Source organism: Salmo salar, chromosome 22 (genome assembly GCF_965601325.2).
Source record: "Salmo salar chromosome 22, fSalSal1, whole genome shotgun sequence".
NCBI classification, from domain to species: Eukaryota; Metazoa; Chordata; class Actinopteri; order Salmoniformes; family Salmonidae; genus Salmo; species Salmo salar.
This window is the reverse complement of record NC_138312.1, coordinates 45,582,592-45,607,970: the sequence shown is the minus strand read 5'-3', so window position 1 is coordinate 45,607,970 and position 25,379 is coordinate 45,582,592. Positions and strand designations below refer to the sequence as shown.

At 42.2% G+C, this 25,379-nt stretch overlaps 1 protein-coding gene across 2 annotated transcripts; it reads left to right on the top strand.

Annotated features, from left to right (window-relative positions):
* The first annotated feature begins 2,532 nt into the window (after window positions 1-2,532).
* LOC106583424 (ubiquitin-associated protein 1) lies at window positions 2,533-24,441 on the top strand. 2 transcript variants are annotated; one of them, XM_045705284.2, is made up of 7 exons: window positions 2,533-2,720; window positions 13,837-13,877; window positions 14,004-14,128; window positions 14,380-15,153; window positions 15,321-15,467; window positions 16,377-16,478; window positions 21,505-24,441. In XM_045705284.2, the coding sequence occupies exons 2-7, from the start codon at window positions 13,844-13,846 to the stop codon at window positions 21,643-21,645; spliced, it is 1,323 nt and encodes a 440-aa protein (XP_045561240.1). In that variant the 5' UTR covers window positions 2,533-2,720; window positions 13,837-13,843; the 3' UTR covers window positions 21,646-24,441. The 2 variants fall into 2 exon arrangements, with proteins under 2 accessions (XP_045561240.1, XP_045561241.1); XM_045705285.2 differs by lacking the exon at window positions 15,321-15,467.
* Window positions 24,442-25,379: the final 938 nt, after the last annotated feature.

Here is a 25,379-nt window from a genome sequence, read left to right as displayed (position 1 = left end):
TTTACTCCTGATCATATTTAGGCTCGCCATAACAAAGGGGTTGAATACTTATTGACTCAAGACATTTCAGCTTTTCATGTTTAATTAATTTATTAAAAAACATAAATCAACTTTGGGGTATTGTGTGTATGCCATTGCATTTTAAAAAGCATTTAATCTATTTCAAATTCAGGCTGTAACACAACAAAATGTGGAAAAAGTAAGAAGTAAAGTATTCAGACCCCTTCACTTTTTCCACATTTTGTTATTTTACAGCCTTATTCTAAAATGTATAAAATAATTTTTTCCCTCATCAAACTATACACAATACCACATAATGAGACAAGAGCACCAGAGTTCCACTGTAGAGATGGGAGAACCTTCCAGAAGGACAACCATCTCTGCAGCACTCCACCAATCAGACCTTTATGGTAGAGTGGCCAGATGGAAGCCACTCCTCAGTAAAAGGCACATGACAGCCCGCTTGGAGTTTGCCAAAAGGCACCTCATGACTCTCAGACCATGAGAAACAAGATTCTCTGGTCTGATGAAACCAGGATTGAAGTCTTTGGACTGAATGCCAAGCGTCACATCTGAAACCTGGCATGATCACTACAGTGAATCATGGTGGTGGCAGCATCATGCAGTGGGGATGTTTTTCAGCAGCAGGGAGACTAGTCACGATCGAGGGAAAGATGAACGGAGCAAAGTACAGAGAGATCCTTGATGAAAACCTGCTCCAGCCAAGACAACGCAGGAGTGGATTTGGAACAAGTCTCTGAATGTCCTTGAGTGGCCCAGCCAGAGCCCGGACTTGAACCCGATCAAACATCTCTGGAGAGACCTGAAATAGCTGTGCCGCAACGCTCTCCATCCAACCTGAAAGAGCTTGCGAGAATCTGCAGAGAAGAATGGGAGAAACTCCCCAAATACAGATGTGACAAGCATGTAGCGTCATACACAAGAAGAGTCGAGGCTGTAATCACTGCCAAACGTGCTTCAACAAAGTACTGAGTAAAGGGCCTGAATACCTATGTAAAATTTCCGGGTTTTATTTTTAATAAATTTGCTAACATTTCTGAAAACCTGTTTTTGCTTTGTCTTTATGGGGTATTGTGTGTAGATTGATGAGGGGGAAAAAACTATGTAATACATTTTAGAATAAGGCTGTAACGTAACAATATGGAAAAAGTCAAGGGTTCTGAATACTTCACGAATGCAATGTATATGGCTCTGATGCATGCCACACGAATTAATGGGAAGGATAGACAATCCAAAATGATGATAATTTAGATTTCTCAATCATTAGGTATTGAGGCATTTTCCTAATCTGGATCTTTGCATCATAAAGGCTACTGTGGTGCAGTACACTTGCATTTGACTGTTGATGACATAACTATTGATTTGAAAACGTCAGTTCTGATTTTATCCTTGATCAAAGCTTTGGAAGGAATATAAGTGTGTGGCTGATCTTAGTTTCATTCAAGGCACAATCTGGGATATTACCTGCTGTTCAATTGTCATTTGAATTAGCATATCATATTGTAGGGAACTTAGACTGACACCCAGCCATCTTGTCAAGAGACTCAGGATTGAGTTGGGCTACCCCCCCGCATTCGTTATGTTGGTGTTAGAAGTGGGATGGTTCCCTGGTATGGCCATTGAAAGTATGGGCACAAGGGAATTGTGAGAGTGAAGCATGGGGACATGTTTTTAGAATGAAGGGTGTTGAGTAGTGACCTTGGTACAACACCTTACCTGGACCTATTTGTGTAACGCATAAGGTGTTGGACTAACAGTCACATGGACCTGGGTTTGGATTTGAGAGTGGTTACATTTCCCCAGCACCATCCCTTAACTTTATACCAAACCAAACCTTAGGATTGTGGCTTTAAAGAGATTTGTAGCCGTGATCAGATGAAGCTTTAGTGCTATTTTGTTCTGAAAGGTCTTCATGCATAATGCTGAAGTATGTCATGGTGATAAGCTTTTGGGCAATATCATACCAACATTGGATCCAAAGCTAGTCACTGTTTTATGAAAATTATCAATAAACTCAACGACATTGGCATGGTTATGGTTCTCAAGGGAACACTAAACATGCTTTCCATGTAAACACTTGACTGACTAGCCATCATGATCTCCTGATCCCTATTCAGTTCAGACGATATTCGAGGGGATTAAATAATTAATGAATCCAGAGTAGGGTGACAAAAATCTTATAAAGAAAATGTCTGGGAACATCTCTTCAGTGTAGACAAAGGATGATAGACAACATATACATTGCACCGGCATGTGCCATTTTTTTATTTTATTGTTTTATGTTTTTTCAATTACATTTTGTGATTTCTGAGAGAAATTACATTAGTTGTTCAATTTCTGTTATGGTTGTGTAATCCAAAAGTGTATAATTAAAAAAAATGTATGTACAAAAATATTACAAAAACGTACACAACCAACTATTATGTGCATTTCAATGTGATGAGAGAATGCTGTAAATAAAATTACATAGCACCCTGTATGTTTATTTATCTACACTTGTGTCGTCATCAAGTGAAAACGTGACTTCAAACTGGAACCATAGGAAGGAAGGCGAATAAATCAAGATGGCGTTCCACTATGAAGCATGAAAGAGATTTCGATTCCAATAACATTTATTTTAATATAAAGTTTGAAGAAGGTGTCTTTGCTTTGAGGTGTACGTACGTTTTTGGAGAAGCAAGACGGAGCAGATAATACGGGTAAGGGGGTTCATGGAAGATGTTATCTCAGTTTTCTTTCAGGGGCGGTGGCGGAGAGGGAGTGAACTAGCCAGCACTGTCTAGTGCAGGCCACCAAACTAACATTAGCTAGCTAAGGTTACCTAAATTGTCCACATCGGATATTCTTTATTTCTGATTGTCTTCCTAGCTAGCTATGTTCCAGACTTTCAGTTAAGGTTTACGTTAACTTGTGGGTTATTTTGTGTCAGCTATCTAGCTAACGTTAGCTTGTCATGAAAAAGTTAGTTAGGTCATTTGTAGCTAACGTATTAACGTTAGCTAACTAGTTATAGGAGTCTGACTAAGTTACCGTCCTATGCTATGCTAGCCTGCTATCTTTCTCCTCTTGAATTATCTTAATCTAACCCTTACTCGCCAATTGTTTTCCAAGGATAAATCACTCAAAATACCAGCTAACTAGGTAGATAGTCACAAGCTGAGACAACCGAGCTAGCAGTCTAGAGTCAGTAAGGGGTACTTTTATAGCCACTCTGACAGCTAGAAAAGTACACCTTACTGACTGTGGACTGTCATAGTTAGTTACGTTTTCGAGTACGTTCTTTACACATCACATGTATTTAATTAATTACTTAGCTAGTTACTGGAATGTTACTTCATAGAAAGTTGTAGCTACTCTTGCTACCTCTGTGGATGAGTCATGCAAGTATGACTCGTTCAATGTTTCCAAAATGAGGTTACAGTTGGCTAGCTATAGCTGCTTGAAAATGTCACGTGATTTTGTTGATTAGGGTTTGAGTAAAGTGCACTAAAATATGTTGCTAAGGACGGGTGGCCATTGCATCGACTGTCATTGCATCGACATTCTGATTGATCGAGCTATATTTTGCTCCATGGTACGCTAATGAGTCCCCCTATGACTTTTTTTCAATTTATTTTTATTTCACCTTTATTTAGCCAGGTAATCTAGTTGAGAACAAGTTGTCATTTACAACTGTGACCTGGCCAAGATAAAGCAAAACACTGCGACACAAACAACAACACAAACAACAACACAGTAACACATGGAATAAACAAGTTTACGGTCAATAACACAATAGAGAAAAAAAAGTCTATATACAGTGTGTGGCGGGAGGAGGTAAGGCAATACATTTTCCATAGTAGCGAAGTAATTACAATTTAGCAAATTAACACTGGAGTGATAGATGAGCAGATGGTGATGTGCAAGTAGAAATACCGGTGTGCAAAAGAGCAGAAAAGTAAATAAAAACAGTATGGGGATGAGGTAGGTAGATTGGGTGGGCTATTTACAGATGGGTTATGTACAGCTGCAGCGATCGGTTAGCTGCTCAGATAGTGGATGTTTAAAGTTAGTGAGGGAAATATAAGTCTCCATCTTCAGCGATTTTTGCAATTCCTTCCAGTCATTTGCAGCAGAGAACTGGAAGGAAAGGTGGCCAAACGAGGTGTTGGCTTTGGGGATGACCAGTAAGATATACCTGCTGGAGCGCGTGCTACGGGTGGGTGTTGTTATTGTGACCAGTGAGCTGAGATAAGGCGGAGCTTTACCTAGCATAGACTTATAGATGACCTGGAGCCAGTGGGTCTGGCGACGAATATGTAGCGAGGGCCAGCCGACGAGAGCATACAGGTCGCAGTGGTGTGTGGTATATGGGGCTTTGGTGACAAAACGGATGGCCCTGTGATAGACTGCATCCAGTTTGCTGAGTAGAGTATTGGAAGCTATTTTGTAAATGACATCGCCGAAGTCGAGTATCGGTAGCATAGTCAGTTTTACGAGGGTATGTTTGGTGGCGTGAGTGAAGGAGGCTTTTTTGCGAAATAGGAAGCCGATTCTAGATTTAATTTTGGATTGGAGATGTTTAATATGAGTCTGGAAGGAGAGTTTACAGTTTAGCCAGACACCTAGGTATTTGTAGTTGTCCACATATTCTAAGTCAGAACTGTCCAGAGTAGTGATGCTTGTCGTGCAGGAGGGTGCAGGCAGCAACCGGTTGATAAGCATGCATTTGGTTTTACTAGTGTTTAAGAGCAGTTGGAGGCCACGGAAGGAGAGTTGTATGGCATTGGAGCTCATTTGGAGGTTAGTTAACAGTGTCCAAAGAAAGGCCAGATGTATACAGAATGGTGTCGTCTGCTTAGAGGTGGATCAGAGGTGGATCAGGGAATCACCTGCAGCAAGAGCAACATCGTTGATTGAACCCTGTGGTACCCCCCCATAGAGACTGCCAGAGGTCCGGACAACAGGCCCTCCGATTTGACACACTGAACTCTATCTGAGAAGTAGTTGGTGAACCAGGCGAGGCAGTCATTTGAGAAACCAAGGCTGTTGAGTCTGCCGATAAGAATACGGGGATTGACAGAGTCGAAAGCCTTGGCCAGGTCGATGAAGACGGCTGCACAGTACTGTCTTTTATCGATGGCGATTATGATATCGTTTAGTACCTTGAGCGTGGCTGAGGTGCACCCGTGACCAGCTTGAAAAACAGATTACATAGCAGAGAAGGTACGGTGGGATTCGAAATGGGCAGTGATCTGTTTATTAACTTGGCTTTCAAAGACTTTAGAAAGGCAGGGCAGGATGGATATAGGTCTATAACAGTTTGGGTCTAGGGTGTCACCCCCATTGAAGAGGGGGATGACCGTGGCAGCTTTCCAATCTTTAGGGATCTCGGACGACTTGCCGAAAAAGTGTTGTGATCCCGAAGTACAAACTGCTTCTGGGGGCCGTCTTACATAACAGTAAACAGTGTTTAAAAATGTAATTTTGTAATTTTTACTTAGTACTTTTCCCACCATTGTACATTTTAAAACCAGGTGCTTTTAGACTTTTACTCAAGTAGTATTTTAATGGGTGACTTAAACTTTTAATTTAGTAATTTTAGGGCACTGAGTGGCACAGTGGTCTAAGGCACTGCAGTGCTAGAGGCGTCACTACACACCCGGGTTCGATCCCGGGCTGTATTACAACTGGCTGCGATCGGGAGTCCCATAGGGCGGCGCACAATTGGGCAAGGTTTGTCCGGGTTAGGGGAGGGTTTGGCCGGGGTTTTCCGTCATTGTGAATTAGAATTTGTTCTTAATTGACTTGCCTAGTTCAATTTTTTTTAAATACATATGGGGTACTAGTACAGGGGTATAAGGAAATTGAGGTAAATATTTACATATACAGTGCCTTCAGAAAGTATTCACACACCTTGACTTTTTCCACATTTCTTTGTTACAAATTGGGATTAATGTATTTAATTGTTATTTTTCATCGATCTACACACAATTCTGTCAAAGTGGAAGAAATGTTAACATTTGTAAAACATCTATGAAAACAAAAAAATTGTATTAGGTAATTGTCCAAACCTGTGAGTGTTAGAATCACCTTTCGCAGCGATTACAGGTGTGGGTCTTTCTGGGTAAGTCACTAAGAGCTTCCCGCATCTGGATTGTGCAACATTTGCCAATTTTATTTAGATTATTTTCAATATTCTTCAAGGTCTGACAAATTGGTTGTTGATCATTGCTAGACAGGTCTTCAGGTCTTGCCATAGATTTTCAAGCAGATTTAAGTCGGCTAACTTTTAAAAATAAATAAATTTAACCTTTTATTTAACTAGGCAATTCAGTTAAGAACAAATTCTTATTTACAATGATGGCCTACCAGGGAACAGTGGGTTCTGCCTTGTTCAGGGGCGCAACGACAGATTTTTTTTTTACCTTGTCAACTCGTGGATTCGATCTAGCAACCTTTAGATTACTGGCCCAACGCTCTAACCACTAGGCTACCTGCTGCCCCAGGTAACTAGGCTACTCGGGAACATTCACTGTCTTGGTAAGCAACTCATGTAGATTTGTCCTTGTGTTTTAGGTTGTCCTGCTGAAAGGTGAATTCATCTGTGTCTGGTGGAAAGCAGACTGAACCCGGTTTCCACTAGGATTTTGCCTATGCTTAGCTTTATTCTGTTTTATTTTTTTTATCAGTCCATAACGATTACAAGCATACCCATAATATGATGCAGTCACCACTATGCTTGAAGATATACTTTTCTCTCTGCTACCGCACGGAAAACAGTACCGGAGCGCTAGGTCTGGGACCAAAAGGCTCCTGAACAGCTTCTACCCCCAAGTCATAAGACTGCTAAATAGTTAACCAAATACGTAACATGACCAAATGTATGTGGACACGTGCTTGTCGAACATCTCATTCCAAAATCATGGGCGTTAACGTGGAGTTGGTCCTCCCCTTTGCTGCTATAACAGCCTCAACTCTTCTGGGAAGGCTATCCACTAGATGTTGGAACATTGCTGCGGGGACTTGCTTCCATTCAGCCACGAGCATTAGTGAGGTCGGGCACTGATGTTGGGCAATTAGTTCTGGCTCGCAGTCGGTGTTCCAATTCATCCCAAAGGTGTTTGATAGGGTTGAGGTCAGGGCTCTGTGCAGGCCAGTCAAGTTCTTCCACACCGATCTCGACAAACCATTTCTGTGTGGATCTCGCTTTGTGCGCAGGGGCATTGTCATGCTGAAACAGGAAAGGGCCTTCCCAAACTGTTGCCACAAAGTTGGAAGCACAGAATTGTCTAGAATGTCATTGTATGCTGTAGCATTAAGATTTCCCTTCACCGGAACTAAGGGGTCTAGCCCGAACCATGAAAAATAGCACCAGACCATTATTCCTCCTCCACCAAACTTTACAGTTGGCACGGCATTGGGGCTGGTAGCATTCTCCTGGCATCAGCCAAACCTATATTTGTCTGTCAGATGGTGAAGCGTGATTCATCACTCCCGAGAACGCATTTTCTCTGCTCCAGAATCTAATGGCGGTGAGCTTTACACCACTCCAGCCGATGCTTGGCATCGTGCATGGTGCTCTTAGGCTTGTGTGTGTGGCTGCTCAGCCATTGACACCCATTTTATGAAGCTCCCGACGAACAGTTCTTGTGCTGACATTGCTTCCAGGGGCAGTTTGGAACTCGGTAGTGAGTGTTGCAACCGAGGACTGATAATTTTTGCATGCTACAGCACTTGGCTATCCCGTTCTGTGAGCTTGTGTGGCCTACCACTTCACAGCTGAGCTGTTGTTGCTCCTGTTCTGTGAGCTTGTTTCCACTTCACAATAACAGCACTTACAGTTGACAGGGGCAGCTCTAGTAGGGCAGAAATGTTTCAGACTTGTTGGAAAGGTGGCATCCTAAGACTGCACCACATTGAAAGTCACTGAGCTCTTCAGTAAGGCCATTCTACTGCCCATATTTGTCTATGGAGATTGCATGGCGGTGTGCTACATTTTTATACACCTGTCAGCAACAGTTGTGGCTGAAATATCAGAATCCACTAATTTGAAGGGGTGTCCACATACTTTTGTGTGTATAGATAGTCCAGGTAGCTACATTCTACTGTCTGCATTGACTCCTTTTTGACTCTGCACACATAATGGACGACATGCACACTCGTCACACACTTCCACACTCGTCACATATGCTGCTGCTACTGTCTATCTATCCTGTTGCCTCATCACTTTACCACTACTGCCCTACCTACAGTGCCTTCAAAAAGTAATCACACCCCTTGACTTTTTCCACATTTTGTTGTTACAGCCTGAATTTAAAATTGTTGGAATTGCATTTTTTAACTGGCCAACGCACAATACCCCATTTTAATGTCAGTGTTAAGTTATTTCAATCAATAAGTATTCAACCCCTTTGTTATGGCATGCCTTAAAAATGTGCTTAACAATTCAGAAGTTGTGTGTACTCTGTGTGCAATAAGTGTTTAACATGATTTTTGAATGACTACCTCGTCTCTGTACCCCACACATACAATTATCTGTTAGGTCCCTCAGTCGTGCTGTGAATTTCAACCACCAGTAAGGTTTTACAATGCTCGCAAAGAAGGGCACCTATTGGTAGATGGGTAAAAAAAATAAAAAATAAAGCAGACATTAAATATCCCTTTGCGCATGGTGACATTATTAATTACGCTTTGGATGGTGTCTCAATACACCCAGTCACTACAAAGATACAGGTGTCCTTCCTAACTCAGTTGACGGAGAGGATTTCATCATAAGACCAATGGTGACTAAAACAGATTGAGTTTAATGGCTGTGATATGAGAACTGAGGATGGATCAACAACATTGTAGTTATTCCACCATACTAACCTAAATGACAGAGTGAAAAGAAGGAAGACGGTACAGAATTAAAATATTCCAAAACATGCATCCTGTTTGCAACAAGTAATACTGCAAAAAATGTGCCAAGCAATTAACATTTTGTCCTGAATGCAAATTTATGTTTGGGGCAAATTCAACGCAATGCATTAGAGTATCACTCTCCATATTTTTAAGCATAGTGGTGGTTTCATCATGCTATGGGTATGCTTGTAATCATTAAGAACAGGGGAGTTTTTCAGGATAAAAAATAAACTGAATGGAGCTAAGCACAGGCAAAATGTTTGATGAAAACCTGTTTGTCTGCTTTCCACCAGACACAGGGAGATTAATTCACCTTTCAGCAGGACAATAACCTGAAACACAAGGCAAATCTACACAAGTTGCTTACCGAGAAGACTGTGAATGTTCCTGAGTGGCTGATATTTTCAAGTAGATGTAAGTCAACTCTATGTCAAGAACTGAAAGTGGTTGTCTAGCAATGATCAACAACCATTTGACAGAGCTTGAAAAATATTACAAAGAATAATGGGCTAATGTGGCACAATACAGCTGTGGAAAGCTCTTAGACTCATCCAGAAAGACTCACAGCTGTAATCGTTGCTAAAGGTGCTTCAACAAAGTATTGATTCACGGGTGTGAATGCTTATGTAAATTAGACATTTCTGTATTTCATTTTCAATACACTTGCTCAAATGTCAAACTTGTTTTTACTTTGTCATTATGGGGTATTGTGTGTAGCTGGGTGAGAAAATAATCCAGGGGAATAAATACTTTCTGAAGGCACTGTAATATGCCCCCATGGACATGCCACTGTGTTTCTACAAAGGGGGCCTGTATGGTAGCTTTTTGGGAGAGGGGGCTCCCCAGTTGCCTGGCTACTCAGACTCCTTGCTCCGGCCAAACACTACGCCACGCCTACGGACGTTGATTTCTTCTCCGCAATGAGTCTGGATCTGAGTACCTCCCCAAACGCTTTACTGAATGTGAACACATTCGGTGGCCATCTGATTGGTCCAGAGCTAGAACACACGTGGGTAAAGCGGCAGTTTGAAGATTCATCATTGAATTGATACATATGATACTCAGATTGGTTAGGCTATCCAATCGTTGATGACTTTGTTTTGTACAACGCCACTCGTCACCACAAACGACTAATATGTCAGACTAACGTATGTAGTGAGTGACAGAGCAGTTGAATAATTTAGTGTGAGTCGTCAGGCTAGATCCCCAGCAGCACAAATTATCATAATGCTTTTCTGGTCATGTATGTACAGGCTGGGATGTAGTTTACACTGCGTTTGGGAAGTATTCAGACCCCTTGACTTTTTCCACATTTTGTTATTGATGAGTTTTTATTTTATTTTAATCCAACTACGAACACCACCCTGTTTGTAGTTGTGTTTGCAAATTCATTACCAAAAAAAAAACGTATTTACGTAAGGAAAGGGGGATACCTAGTCAGTTGTCCAACTGAAATGTGTTTTCTGCGTTTAACTGAACTCTGAATCAGAGAGGTGCGTTAATCGACATCCACGTCTTCGACGCCCGGGGGAACAGTGGGTTAACTGCCTTGCTCAGGGGCAGAACGACAGATTTTTTTTTTTTTTTTTTTTTTTTTTTACCTTGTCAGCCTCGGGGATTCGATCCAGCAACCTTCCGGTTACTGGCCCAATGCTCTAACCACCTGCCACACCATAAGTATTCAGACCCTTTGCTATGAAACTCGAATTTGCTCAGGTGCGTCCTGTTTCCGTTGACCATCATCCTTGAAATGTTCCTACAACTTGGAGTTTCACCTCTGGTAAATTCAATTGATTGGACTAGATTTGGAAAGGCGCTCACACCTGTCTATATAAGGTCCCACAGTTGACAGTGCATGTCAGAGCAAAAACCAAGCCATGAGGTTGAAGGAATTTTCCGTAGAGCTCTGAGACAGGATTGTGTCGAGGCACAGATCTGGGGAAGGGTACCAAAATAATTCTGCAGCATTGAAGGTCCCCAAGAACATCCTCCTTAAATGAAAGAAGTTTGGAACCACCAATACTCTTCCAAGAGCAGGAAGCCTGGCCAAACTGAGCAATTGGGCGGAATGACCTTAGTCAGGAAGGTGACCAAGAACCTGGTGGTCACTCTGACAGAGCTCCAGAGTTCTTCTGTAGAGATGGGAGAACCTTCCAGAAGGACAACCATCTCTGCAGCACTCCACCAATCAGGCCTTTATGGTAGAGTGGCCAGACAGAAGCCACTTCTCAGTAAAAGGCACACGACAGCCCGCTTGGAGTTTACCAAAAGACACCTAAAGACTTTCAGACCATGAGAAACAAGATTCTCTGGCCAGATGAAACAAAGATTGAACTATTTGGCCTGAATGCCAAGTGTCACGTCTGAAACCTGGCACTATCACCGCAGTGAAGCATGGTGGTGGCAGCATCATGTAGTGGGAATCTTTTTCAATGGCAGGGACTGCGACGCTAGTCAGGCTCGAGGGAAAGATGAGCGGAGAAAAGTACAGAGAGATCCTTGATGAAAACCTGCTCCAGAGCGCTCAGGACCTCAGACTGGAGCGAAGGTTCACCTTCCAGCAGGACAATGACCCTAAGCACACACCCAAGACAGCGCAGGAGTGGCTTCAGGACAAGTCTCTGGCCTTGAGTCGCCCAGACGGAACCCGGACTTGAACCTGATCGAACATCTCTGGAGAGACCTGAAAATAGGTTGGATGTGGAGTGTCGCTGCACAGCTGACAGCTTGAGGATCTGCAGAGATGAATGGGAGAAACGGAATGGGAGAAACAGAATGGGAGAAACTAGAAGGCCAGCCTCCCGGACTTGCCTCTTCACTGTTGACATTGAGACTGGTGTCTTGCGGGTACTATTTAATGAAGCTGCCAGTTAAGGACTTGTGAGGGGTCTTTCTCAAACTAGACACGCTAATGTACTTGTCCTCTTGTTCAGTTGTGCACTGGGGCATCCCACTCCTCTTTCTATACTGGTTAGAGCCAGTTTGCGCTGTTCTGTGAAGGGAGTAGTACACAGCGTTGTACGAGATCTTCAGTTTCTTGGCAATTTCTCGCATGAAATAGACTGACGAGTTTCAGAAGGTTATTTGTTTCTAGCCATTTTGAGCCTGTAATCGAACCCACAAATGCTGATGCTCCAGATACTCAAGTAGTCTAACGAAGGCCAGTTTTATTGCTTCTTTAATCAGGAAAAACTGTTTAACTGTGCTAACATAATTGCAAAAGGGTTTTCTAATGATCAATTAGCCATTTTAAAATGATAAACTTGGATTAGTTAACACAACGTGCCATTGGAACACAGGAGTGATGGTTGCTGTTAATTGGCCTCTACGCCTATGTAGATAATCCATTAGAAAATCAGCCGTTTCCAGCTACAATAGTCATTTACAACATTAACAATGTCTATACTGTATTTCTGATCAATTTGATGGTATTTTAATAGACAAACGTGCTTTTCTTTTCAAAAACAAGGACATTTCTAAGTGACCACAAACTTTTGAACGGTAGTGTATAACCTGTTTTTGCTTTGTCATTATGGGGTATTGTGTGTAGATTGAAGGGATTATTATTATTTATTTTTTTAACAGATTTTAGAATAAGACTGAAATGTAACAATGTCAAAAAAATTATAAATAAGGTCAAGGGGTCTGAATACTTCCGAATGCTCTGTATAATGGTGGATATGGGGTGATGTCTTGTTTCAGGCTGTTTTCACACTTGGGCCCTTTCAGCCAATTTTTGTGTACTCAGTGCAGTTCGCTTAGTTTTTTTTTTGTGCAGTGTGAACTCCCCAAATGAACTCAGACCCTTCAAAAGATCACCCGAACTGAAACCATCTCGAGAGGTGGTCTGAGTTCGATTCTCTTGAATTCTGCGGTCTGTTTCTCCTTTTTTGAAGACAGTTTTAACGCAAAGCTCCCCAGGTTTGCATGTCATTATTCCCGCACTGCACACTAGACTACTACAACACATTTTCCTCTGGATGTTGATTAGTGATTGTCAAGGACCCACAGACATTCCAAAATGTCTTTGTTCAGATTGTTTGCATTATGTGATCAATAGGCTGAGGGCTTCATAAGCTGTTTTTTGATTGTCTGATTTGAATAGTGTGAGAAGACATGTTTGGTGAGAAACAGATTTTGTACTCTATTTTAGCTCTTATCAAGGTAGTAGCCTACCTTGGGTGTACAATTTATTTTTCAATTACAGCGTTGATTGAATAATTGCGGAATAAATAATCAAATGTATTTAAAGCCCTTTTTACATCAGCCGATGTCACAAAGTGTTATACAGAAACCCAGCCTAAAACGCCAAAAAACATGCATTGTAGAAGCACTGTGGCTCGGAAAAACTACCTGGAAATGCAGGAACCTAGGAAGAAACCTAGAGAGGAACCAGGTTATTTGGGGTGGCCAGTCATCTTCTGGCTGTGTTGGGTGGAGATTATAACAGAAAATGGCCAAGATGTTCATAGATGACCAGCAGGGTATTATAATAATAGTGGTAGTTATTCTGTTACCAATGAAATGCACATATTAATAGCATCTTCTGATTACAATTCTCTCTCATATTTTAACTAAATGCAGTCAATCTATTAGCGTACAAAATGTATAGCTAGCTGTCCAATAACGCTTTCTGATTGAATGGCTTGTCCTACACATTGTAAAAACCCAGAGTGCATGTTGGAAAGAGATCTTGGTTCCTTTCTAAACATAGCAATGTGAATGCAAAGAGGACCACAAAATAGTTGAAGTGAACTGGCTAAAGAGTTGAGTCCTCATTCAAAGGCAAGGGCAGTGTGAATACAAAGAGAACGGACTTCTTTTGCTCTTTGTTTTTACCCGAGTTCACTTTAAATAGGACTGTGTGACAACACCCTGACTGCTTCCTCTAAGGCATCTCCCACTCATTCAAGAGCCCTGTGTGTTTTACAGACTCTAAATGGCTGCGAGGAAGTCTGATACCCACAACAATGGTGAGTGTGTCTGTCTTTCGGCCTCTTTCTCTGTTCTCCATCTGCTCATTTTGTTTTAAAATATTCCTACATTTGCATCATGGTGTCATTTTTCATTTCGGCCATTCACTCATCCTGTTTTTCCAGGACCCATCAGCTACCTTGATGACGTTCCCTTTAAAATCAACGATAAGTTCCGCTGCCCTGCCAAAGTGGGGCTTCCTGTTGGCTTTTGTCTGCCCGACTGTCTTTCTGTGCTCGCAGACCTGCAGGTAAGTCTTCTGACTTATGTCACTGTTGCATCAAGCGTTTCAATGACAGGGATGCTTGGGGGTAAGTTTTATCGCTTCCCTGTAATATTAGTCTGTATTAGGGGGGCACCTCTGTAAATGTTGTAAATGTTGAAAATAAGATATCTCATGTCTCGACCAGATTCACCCGGGTTGATTAGTCTCTATTCCTTTAGTCCTTTGTCTGTTGCTCCGCTCTAACTAGTCATGCTGGTTGTCTCTGGCCACTGCAGTATGACTTCTCCCTGGAGAGGCGGAGTGTGCGCTGGGGGGCGGAGCTGGCCGAGGCCAGGGCGGCAGAGGCCCGAGCTGCAGCAGTGGAGCTGGAGAGCAGGGAGCACTCACCCCCCGCACAGGACCCTGACGGAGGATTGGCCGGCGGGGGCAAGAGGCCTCGCCCCGCCGAGGAGCAGGACGCTCTCCCGCCCGCATTGAATCCGCTGATGGCCGCACTGCGCCACAACGCCATCCTCACCCCGCTGCCCGCGCCCGCCAGGCAGACCGCTCCCAGCATCCCGGAGCCACAGTACCTTAACCTGGCTGACTTTGAGCGCGAGGAGGACCCCTTCGACAAGCTGGAGCTGAAGACGCTGGACGATAGGGAGGAGCTGCGCAACATCCTCCAGAGCCAGCCACAGCCCCAGCAGCAGTCTGTATCCCCACCTGAGGAACCCCATCCCGAGCTGGCATCACGAGGCAGCACGCCTCCACCCCAACTCCCCGCCACCAGCCTTCCGGCCAAAACAGGCTTTTCCCTCAACGGGCTAGTGGCGCAACTGGACATGGACAGAGCTGGGGGTCTGGCCCAGGGACGGACAATGGACCCAGACCGGCCCTGCAACATCCGCTCTCTGACCTTCCCCAAGCTGTCGGACCCCGGGGACTTGTCATTTGACTCCTACTCTCCAGCCCCTGTACCACCTAGCCTATCCACCGGCAGCCCACCAGCACCCCAGCAGAAGACAGAGGAGCCACCCAGGCACACCCAAAATGGGGCACCAAAGCAGGTGAGCTTACACACAGAAGGTGAAGTGGGCTTTGCTTAGTTTCAATCACTAAATGTATTGCTTAATTATTTCAAACTTCTGAAAAGCTTAGAAGTTTTGTGGACCAGAGGAAGATGCTTTTTTTGGACTCATATAGAGATATGATGCTATAAAAACTCTCTGCATAGATAAATGCAGGTCCTCTCCCGTGCGGAGCCGCACTGCTCAACCTGTCACCCAGTGGGCGGCAATGTGTGGAGACCATCGTGTCCATGGGGTACTCCTACGAGGGGGTCCTGCGGGCCATGCAGAGGCGAGGCCAGAATGTGGAGCAGGTACGCCCCTCCGCTCTCCCTCGCGGTCACAGCAGCCTAGGCCCATTTCCTCTACACAGATCTGTTATAAAGAAATGTTCTATTTGAATCTGTGCTGTCATTCACTCACTGCCCATTGCGCCCAGAGAATTGTCTGTCTGTCATGGTTGACTGTGAAGTCATCAGGTGTCTGCATTATGTGATTGTCTGTGTTCACAAAAAAGTCCACCAGGCAACAAGTTGAGGATGGTGGTTGTGAATAAATGAATCGTTTATGCAGTGTTTTCTTTTGTCTCAAAACACACCATCCATCACCTTTGTTTGATGCCTAAACACTATGATGGCATTGCAGTGAAGGATTACAGTAGTACTGTAGGAGACGCTCGTTAAGGGGCTAGTTAACTCCCGAGTGGCGCAGTGGTCTAAGGCACTGCATCTCAGTGCAAGAGGCGAATCCAGGCTGTATCACATCTGGCCGTGATTGGGAGTCCCATAGGGCGGTGCACAATTGGCCCATTGTCATCCGGGTTTGGCTGGGGTAGGCCGTCATAGTAAATAAGAATTTGCTCTTAACTGACTTGCCTAGTTAAAGGTTACAAAAAAACTATTGAATAAACATTGGCTAACAATGGAATGACACAGTGGTAGTTGATACGTTTGACAGCTAGCTTCCAAAATGAAAAAATTTATCCTCAAGCATCACGCAAGTACAATATTTTATAATGTGAATTTAGCGATCCCTCTAATCAACAATGAATATTCATGTATTTCTATTTCATAAATTCACCTCCAAGAATTTGGTCACCATCATATTTGCAGTCATAATTATCTTGCTCTCAGCTTGTAAAACCACCTAGCAGATAGACAGTCTGGACTTACACATGAAGCCCTCACCTAAAGATCAACAATGTCTGTCATCCTGTGAACCAGGTGCTGGAGTACCTGTTTACTCATACGCGTCTTTGTGAGCGGGGATTTGAGCCCAGTGCTGTAGAGGAGGGCTTAGAGATGTACCAGTGCTCTGAAGAGAAGGTGAGTCCACCCACAGTCTCTACCGTCACATACACTGATATGCACGTTTATACAGATGAACTCAGCATGCAGAACCAAAGACTATTAGGATGACTAGCCAGCCAACTCCATTATCTCTGATGTTTCAACACACAAATGTTGAGTGGCCTAAGGTAAGGTTCACTTCCAGTTTTCCCTGAACTTAGATACACCAAGCATGTGCTGTTCTCCTCCTCCACCCTTTTCAAATGTGTGGCGGCCTAGGGAAATCCTTCACGTTGTGAAATTGACTATTTCTGAAAATTGCAACCTGTCCCAAATCCAGATATATTTCAGACCCTGAGTTATGAGCTTTTAAAGTTGACTTCGGACAAAATAATCAAAAATTGCAATTGCATTCTAAGATACCGTTATTTTCTAATTCCATTAACACTTGAGAGAAGAACACCAACACTGATTAATTGTTTCAAAATATTTGTCACTATTTATTCTGATCAAAAATATAGACACATTCGAAGTGTTGGTTTGTTTTTTATGAGCTGAAGTAAAATATCCCTGAATTTTTCCATATGCACAAAAAGCTTATTTCTCTCAAATGTTGTGCAGAAATGTATTTACATCCATGTCAGTGAACATTAATTTCTTTGTCAAGTTAATCCATCCACCTGACAGGTGTGGCATATCAAGAAGCTGATTAAACGGCATGATCATTACACAGGTGCACCTTGTGCTGGGGACAAAAGGCCACTCTAAAATGTGCAGTTTGGTCACACAACACAATGCCACAGATGTCTCAAGTTTTTGAGGGAGTGTACAATTGTAATGCTGACTAGGAATGTCCACCAGAGCTGTTGCCTGAGAATTTAATGTTAGTTTCTCGACCATAAGAGAAACGTTGTTTTTAGAGAATTTTGCAGTACGTCCAACCGGCCTCACAATTGCAGACCACGTGTAACCACGCCAGCCCAGGACCTACGCATCCACAGTGGTGGAAAAAGTACCCAGTGGTCATACTTCAGTCAAAGTAAAGATACCTTCATAGACAATGACTAAAGTTAAAGTAAATGTCACCCAGAAAAAGTCTAAAAGTATTTTGTTTTAAATATACTTAAGTATCAAAAGTAAAAGTATAAATCATTTAAAATTCCTTATATTCAGCAAACCAGACGGCACTATATATATATATATATATTATAAACCACAGATAGTCAGGGGCCCCCTCCAACATTCAGACATAATTTACAAACAAAGCATGTGTTTAGTGAGTCTGCCAGATCAGAGGCAGAAGGGATGACCAGGGATGTTGTCTTGATAAGTGTGTTACATGTTGCGTTTTATTTATATCTATTTTTATTTTTTTTACCGGAACTGCTGTTTTTTTCTTATTCATTTACTAGAACAAATTATTATACAACACATTACACTGCCTTGAGTTATTCCACATTTTGTTGTTACAGCCTGAATTCTAAATGGATTCAATATTTTTTTGTTGTTCGCCAAATCAAATTTCATTTGTCACATACACATGGTTAGCAGATGTTAATGCGAGTGTAGCGAAATGCTTGTGCTTCTAGTTCCGACCATGCAGTAATATCTAACAAGTTAATCTAACCTAACAATTTCACAACTACCTTATACACACAAGTGTAAAGGAATGAATAAGAATATGTACATAAAAATATATGAATGAGCGATGGCCGAACAGCATAGGCAAGATGCAGTACATGGTATAGAGTACAGTATATACATATGAGATGAGTAATGCAGGGTATGTAAACATTATATAAAGTGGCTAGTGATACATTTATTACATACATTTTTTTCATTATTAAAGTGGCTAGAGATGAGTCAGTATGTTGGCAGCAGCCACTCAATGTTAGTGATGGCTGTTTAACAGTCTGATGGCCTTGAGATAGAAGCTGTTTCTCAGTCTCTCGGTCCCCGCTTTGATGCCCACCCATCTGATGACGAAGTGTAAACATGTTTTTAGAAATGTTAGCAAATTTATTGAAAATTTAAAAAGATCAAATTTACATAAGTATTGACTCATGGGTGTGAATACATGTCAGAATTCCCTTTCTCTAAGAGCTTTGCCCACCTGGATTGTAAAATATTTGCCCATTTCTAACTCGGCCACTCGGGAACATTCACTGTCTTGGTAAGCAACTTGTGTAGATTTGGCCTTGTGTTTCAGGTTATTGTCCTGCTGAAAGGTGAATTAATCTCCCTGGTGGAAAGCAGACTGAACCAGGTTTTCATCTAGGATTTTGCCAGTGCTTAGTTCCATTCTGTTTCTTTTTTTACATTTTTTTTATCTTAAACTCCCCAGTCCAAAGCATACCCATAACATGATGCAGCTACCACTATGCTTGAAAATATGGAGAGTGGAACTCAGTAATGTTGTATTTGACATAACATTTTGTATTTAGTACAAAATGTTTTTGCAGTATTAATTAATTGCAAACAGGATGCATGTTTTGGAATGTTATTTTATTCTGTACAGGCTTCCTTTTCACTCTGTCATTTCGGTTAGTATTGTGGAGTAACTACAATGTTGTTGATCCATCCTAAGTTTTCTATCATAGGCATTCAACTCTGTAACTGTTTTAAAGTCACCATTGGCCTCATGGTGAAATCCCCGAGTTGTTTCCTTACTCTCCGGCAATTGAGTTAGGAAGGACGCCTGTATCTTCGTAGTGACTGGGTGTATTGCTACACCATCAGTGTAATTAATAACTTCACCATGCTTGAAGGGATATTCAGAGTCCTTCTTTGCAAGTCATTGGAACACCTCCCTGGTCTTTGTGGTTGAGTCTGTTTGAAATTCCCTGCTCGACTGCGGGACATTACAAATATCTGTATGTGTGGGGTACAGAAATGAGTTAGAGTTTAACACAACTTATAAATAACTATTGCACACAGTGAGTCCATGCAACTTATTATGTGACTTAAGCACCATAACAAAGGAGTGGACTACCTACTGACAAGACATTGCAGCTTTTCGTTTTTTTTAATTAGTACAAATTTCAAAATACGTAATTCCACTTTTCATAAAGTTAAGGTTTGTGAATACTTTCTGAAGGCACTGTACCCCTGATTATACCAAACATTAGGAACATCTTCCTAATATTGAGTTCCCTCCCCCCTTTTTGCATTCAGAACAGCCTTCATTTGTTGGGGCATGGACTTTACAAGGTGTCGAAAGCGTTCCACAGGGATGCTGGACCATGTTGACTGCAATGCTTCCCACAGTTGTCAAGTTGGGTGGTCGACCCTTTTTGATACACACAGGAAACTGTTGAGCGTGAAAAACCCAGCAGTGTTAAGGTTCTTGACACAAACCGGTGCGCCCTACTACCATACCCTGTTCAAAGGCACTTAAATATTTTGTCTTGCCCATTCACCCTCTGAATGGCACACACACACACACACACAATCCATGTCTCGAGGCGTGTACATCGTTCTTTAACCGGTCTCCTCCCTGTCATCTACACTGATTTTTGAAGTGGATTTAACAAATGACATCAAGGGATCATAGCTTTCACCAGGTCAGTCTATGTCATGGAAAAAGCAGGTATTCTTAATGTTTTTTATACTTACTGTATATTTGAATTGGAACCCAAGTAATGTCATTATGAACCGTCAACAACCAATCCTTAAAAATAAAAACATAAAATTAAGGTCCTTTTGATTTGACTATATGCAACACTGGATGGCAAAAATAATGAGAATTGAAGTTCAGCTTGATGAACGGGTACTGGAAAGTGTTGCTGACGTCTCCATGGCCAGGAGGAACAATCTTATCTGCTGAGATGATATTACATTTTTGTTTTTCATACATGCAAAGTAAAAACAATAAAAATACTACAAGACAATCGCACAAAGCGTAAATATAATGGTAGAGGCAAATAAAATAGTACAGTACGTGTGTAAAAGCAACTAGTGACTGAGTAGTGCCATGTAACTACGACCTGGTGTTGTTGAAGGCCCAGATGGCAGTGGGTAAGAAGGATTGATTTCATATTGATATTCATTAATTTGACTCTCTCTGACAAACACACTGAGATGTCTAACACACACAAACCACTAGGTTGTCATTCTTACCTCAGCTGAGTGCTCCATGGTGAAGACTACCTTGTATCCAGCGCTGACAACCAGATCTTTGAGCCTGCCCATGATTTTATCAGTCTTGTTTATTTGGGTCCATATTAAAGTAAATTGTCATGGAGACAATGTTGAAACCACTCAAAGTAATCCTTGATTAGCCGTTATTCAGAGCTCAAAGTAATGACAACTAACTACCTAATCAAACAAAACATCGCTATTTATCTGAGAAGTCAGCTTCAACGATGATTGATGACTAATTAGAAAGCGGAAAGACTGCGTGCGTTTCTTACTACTAGGCTGAATGGAGCCCAATCCCATATTGCACCCCTTCTCACCTGTGCACTCATTCACACTGCCTCAAAGATTTCGAGCATTGGATTAGTGTAGCTGTGTTGGTAGGCAGTGAAGGCAAGTGGCCAGGGCTAGCATGATATGTGATGCGGCTCAAAATGACATAGCTAACAAATGACAGCAAGATGCGTCTCGCTTCCAACAAGTTTAGGATAGGGCATCGATTGCTACCTTTTTTTTAAATAAAAAAAATTCTGAACTGCAGAAATTGCTGCAATACTGTTAATTTATTTTGTATCACTTTTCATGTCATTTTGGCCCGCTGATAGGCCTACCAACCGATCAAGCATCATTAAAAGGTGTGAAACTCTCATGCACATCAGCTCCTGCGTAAGGCCACTTGAAGACAAAATGAAAATCCAACCCACTTGTATTCATAACTACATTGTTGATTGTAAATAATGACTTTATACTACTACATTACTAACCAGATAGCTAATTATTGTCTAGACCAGCCTAATTTCATTGATCTGTTCAGATTGTTATAGATCGCCTTGCAAATGTTTGTAAAAAATCTAGTTAAATTGTACAGAAACAATCCGTAACAAGAATTCCCAATTACAATGTATGTTTTTCATCATTTCTTCAGGCCTTAGAGTTCCTGTCGCTGATGACGCGGTTCGGCGAGATGGGCTTTGAAAGGGACACCATCAAGGAGGTGCTGCTGGTGCACAACAACGACCAGGAAAAGGCTCTGGAGGACCTCATGTCCCGTGCCGCAGCCAGCTGAGCCCCACCCCCCCCCCCCCCCCCCCCCCCCTTCAACCATCAACCCACATGCTCCTTGTTGGCTTCCTTCCCCCCCCACACACACAACCCCCCCCCATGTTTCAATAGTGTTACAGCACAGAGGGGTGAACCACCCAATGCAGCTCATGACTTCCGCTCATGATCCCACTCTGTTCTACTCTCACAGTGACTCCGAGCGAGCAAATGCATATACTTCCATAGTCTATTCTTCTGTTCTTAGAGTGTGGGGGGGTAAATGGAAGAATATGAGGAGCACCTGCAAATTGAGATGGTTGGTTTGTGCTGACCACACCAGGGAACCTTGCCTGTTTTTTTTTGTTTTTTTTTACATTTCCTAGCTTGTCAATCGACGTGTGTGTGTGTGCACCGTGATGGTTGGAAAGGAGGCATGAACTTCCCAAAGGAGCATAGAGGAGGAGACCCAATGCTGCACAGCACTTTGGTGAGTGTGTCTGACTCTGTGGATGGGGACAATGGGCCCCGAACTGGGAGGAACCACTAGCCAGGCTCTACATTCTACAGATGCACAGTTAACACTCCCAGCTAACTAAGCTGCCATCTTCCGCTGCCCAACGTAGGCCTACAAAATGGTAGAGCGGAAGGGACGCCAAGCGGCCCGTGTGTGACTAACTGACCGACTGACGCCAGAACCTAAAAACACAGCTGGCATTGTCGCAGAACAGAGAACTGAGTTCAAGAAGTGCCCCCTCTGTTCCTGCGACTGGCATTCACCGTTCTCCCTCATATTTTCTCTGCTGTCGTTTTGCTTGTTAATTTGTCAGTTTGTTCAAAAGGACACACATTATTGTTTCCCGAGTCCTTGTATAGAGATTCTTTCTTTGCTTTCTGTTTTAGGAACTGCATTAACAAAACCTTAAAAGTAATAATAACATAACTGCTACTACTGCCCGTTGGCTCGTCCTGCACTGGAACAGACTGCAAGACCAGTGGAGGAGAGGTGGTCAAATTATTTTGCAGGAAACATCATGTCCAAACACTCACTGGCACAGCGAAGTGTGACAAACTGTACAGACACACACACCTCACCAACATAGATATTGACTTATTTAAAATGACACTGAAATTTAGTAATAAAGAGGTGAAATATGATCAAAAATGAGAACCTTGTATGAGAAGCAAGCACTAGGATGCAAGTGGTGCTTTGAAATGGTCCCTATTGGTTTTTATTCACAGACTGGACAGAGAGCTGGGAAAAAATAATTGTTTTGCAACCTAAACTTTTGTGCAATATGTTTTATGATGTGTGACTGACTGGCATATTTTTGGGACCCAGTAAACCTGGGGTATGAGCAATGAGTAACTCCCAAAATGACAGATTTCCTTTGCTGGAGACACACTCACTGGAGGAGGAAATCTGTGGAAAACATTTGATTTAATTGTCTGCTGTCATTTACTCGCCTCATTACTGAAGATCAGGCGCCGCTATCAACTATGATTGTGGTCTTTGTCTCACTCGTCACACACATTCATGCTGATCTGAAAGTGTTTTCGCCTCTTTGCCTGGTGTCATGCATAGGAATCGGACTGGCAAATCTTCCAAGAACGGGTCAGAAGATCAAACAGCTTGTCAGTTAAATATTAACCAAATTCGTTAGGGTGGCTTTTATTTTCTAATTGTACTTCATATAGCTATTGTTTCACCTTGCATCGACCCTTTTTATTTTGACTACTGACCTGTTTGTATGAGTCTACAGGTGTTTTTGAAGTGCCATGATGTTCTCCATTTCATGTGTGAATCTTGTGTGCAGAAAAGCAGCTTTCCTCTCCCAACCAAGCAGCGTCGGTTCAAGCTTCATGATTACTTTCCTAGTGTAATGACCAATGTCTTTAGAATACAACCGTCTTGATCTCTCTGGTAATCAAGAGGATCCCATGTGACACATTACAACATTAACATTTGATTTGAAGATTCAGAGCTGAGAAGTTGAAGGCAGGACATGGGAATGTGACTGAAAATTGTCACTTAGCTCTGAGGTTGTACCTAGTTCTACCAAAAGAAGACATGAACAAACCAATTGTTACAGATTTACATTATCACATAGGCCTACTATTGTAAGAAGAATCTGTTATTGAGAGCATACTGTTTGTGGATTTTGATCTTTGTATTGATAATATGTTGCCAATACGTGAGTGTGTGTGCGTCTGCATCTGAGAGTGGTAGAGGAGAGCAGACCGAAGGGGCTTTCTGGCATTATACGACACTGGACCCTACGGTGTTCACAGAGCGCTTTGTACACCAATGTCAATGTGAACCGGTCTAGAACTTCCCCTAAATAGGTGTGTTAACATCTAAGAGATTAAAACACCCCAGATTCCATTCTGAATTATTAGACTTGAGTATAGCATCTAAACGCAAGGCCACCTCCAGATCTTGCTCTGAACTAAAGGCAAGATTTTGCCTCCTGATAACTGGTCAATTTCCTTTCGACATTACTGGCTTCTTTGGGGAGGGGGGCACAAGATGCCAAGCCACATGGAACGTGGTGATGGTTGAGGGGGGAAAAAATATTGCTGGCCTGCTTTCTGCATTGTGGACATTATTGGGTCTAATCTTAACTTGAGATCTTGGTTTTGTAGTAAGCCTCGGAGTCAGACTTGAGGTGTGGGTCTGATATGACATCTGGATTTTGATGTCTTAATTATAAAAATAAGCAGTGGTGTTCCTGGTAGCCCCTGAAATGTGATTTAAAACAAATGTTAACTCCTGAATCATTTGGCAGTTCTTCAATGTGATTAAATGTACACATCTTTTCAATGGTGTGGCTGTTACTATTTATAAGGTGTGGGTTGTTTCTGTCCATGGTTATTGGAAAACCATGAATTTGTTAGTACTCAAGCAGATTAGAAATTATCAATATTTCATAGATTGTGGTGTGTTTCTCACTTAGTGTGTACAGCAGCACAATGGTGAAGCGACAATAATGCAAAGAGATGATTGTTCCCTGAGCATTATGGGTAACGGCAAAAAACTTTCAGTGTCGTGGAGTGGTCAGCAGAAAAAAAACAATAATGGAGCCATATTTCTGCTGTCTCAGTCAAAGCAGATGAGCTGTTCTGTTCATATACCATTACTGTGACATCACAGATCATATAATGTTTTTTTTCCATGCCTGGTTCCATTTTGGAACCTTACCTTTTTGAAAATGCCAGAGTGTAAAATTACTTATTGTGTTCACAGAGATCTCTAAGCTGTATAGGTGAAAGCAATATGGTTACAGCTAGACTCTGCCTATTGAGCAGCTGGTCTCAGATCTGTTTTTGTTATATTGCCAACTCCAATGCTGTCATTGTCAAGCCAAACAATAGGCATGATAATGAGTGACAAGGAGTTTGTATGATAGCACAGACAGACTGGAACTTAGGAAACACCAAAGGGAACTAGACTTAAATGGAACTAGGCTGAACGTGGGCTAAAAGCCATGGCATGACAATGTAGGCCATGACCTATATTTGTATTTCCTGTGTGCTTCCTAAATATACCATGTTTATTTTACTATTCCTGATCTTGACACTGTTGGGAATATAGACTTTGGTGATCAGACTAGATTATGTATTTTATTGGCAGGCCGTGACCAGTTGCTCAACTGTTCCAAGGCAGCAGAGGTTGCCTCAGACTGATCACCTTTCCCAACCCTGACCCCTGTATGGTCTAGTCACTATTCTCCTGTGTAACGTAGCCTAATATTTGACTAA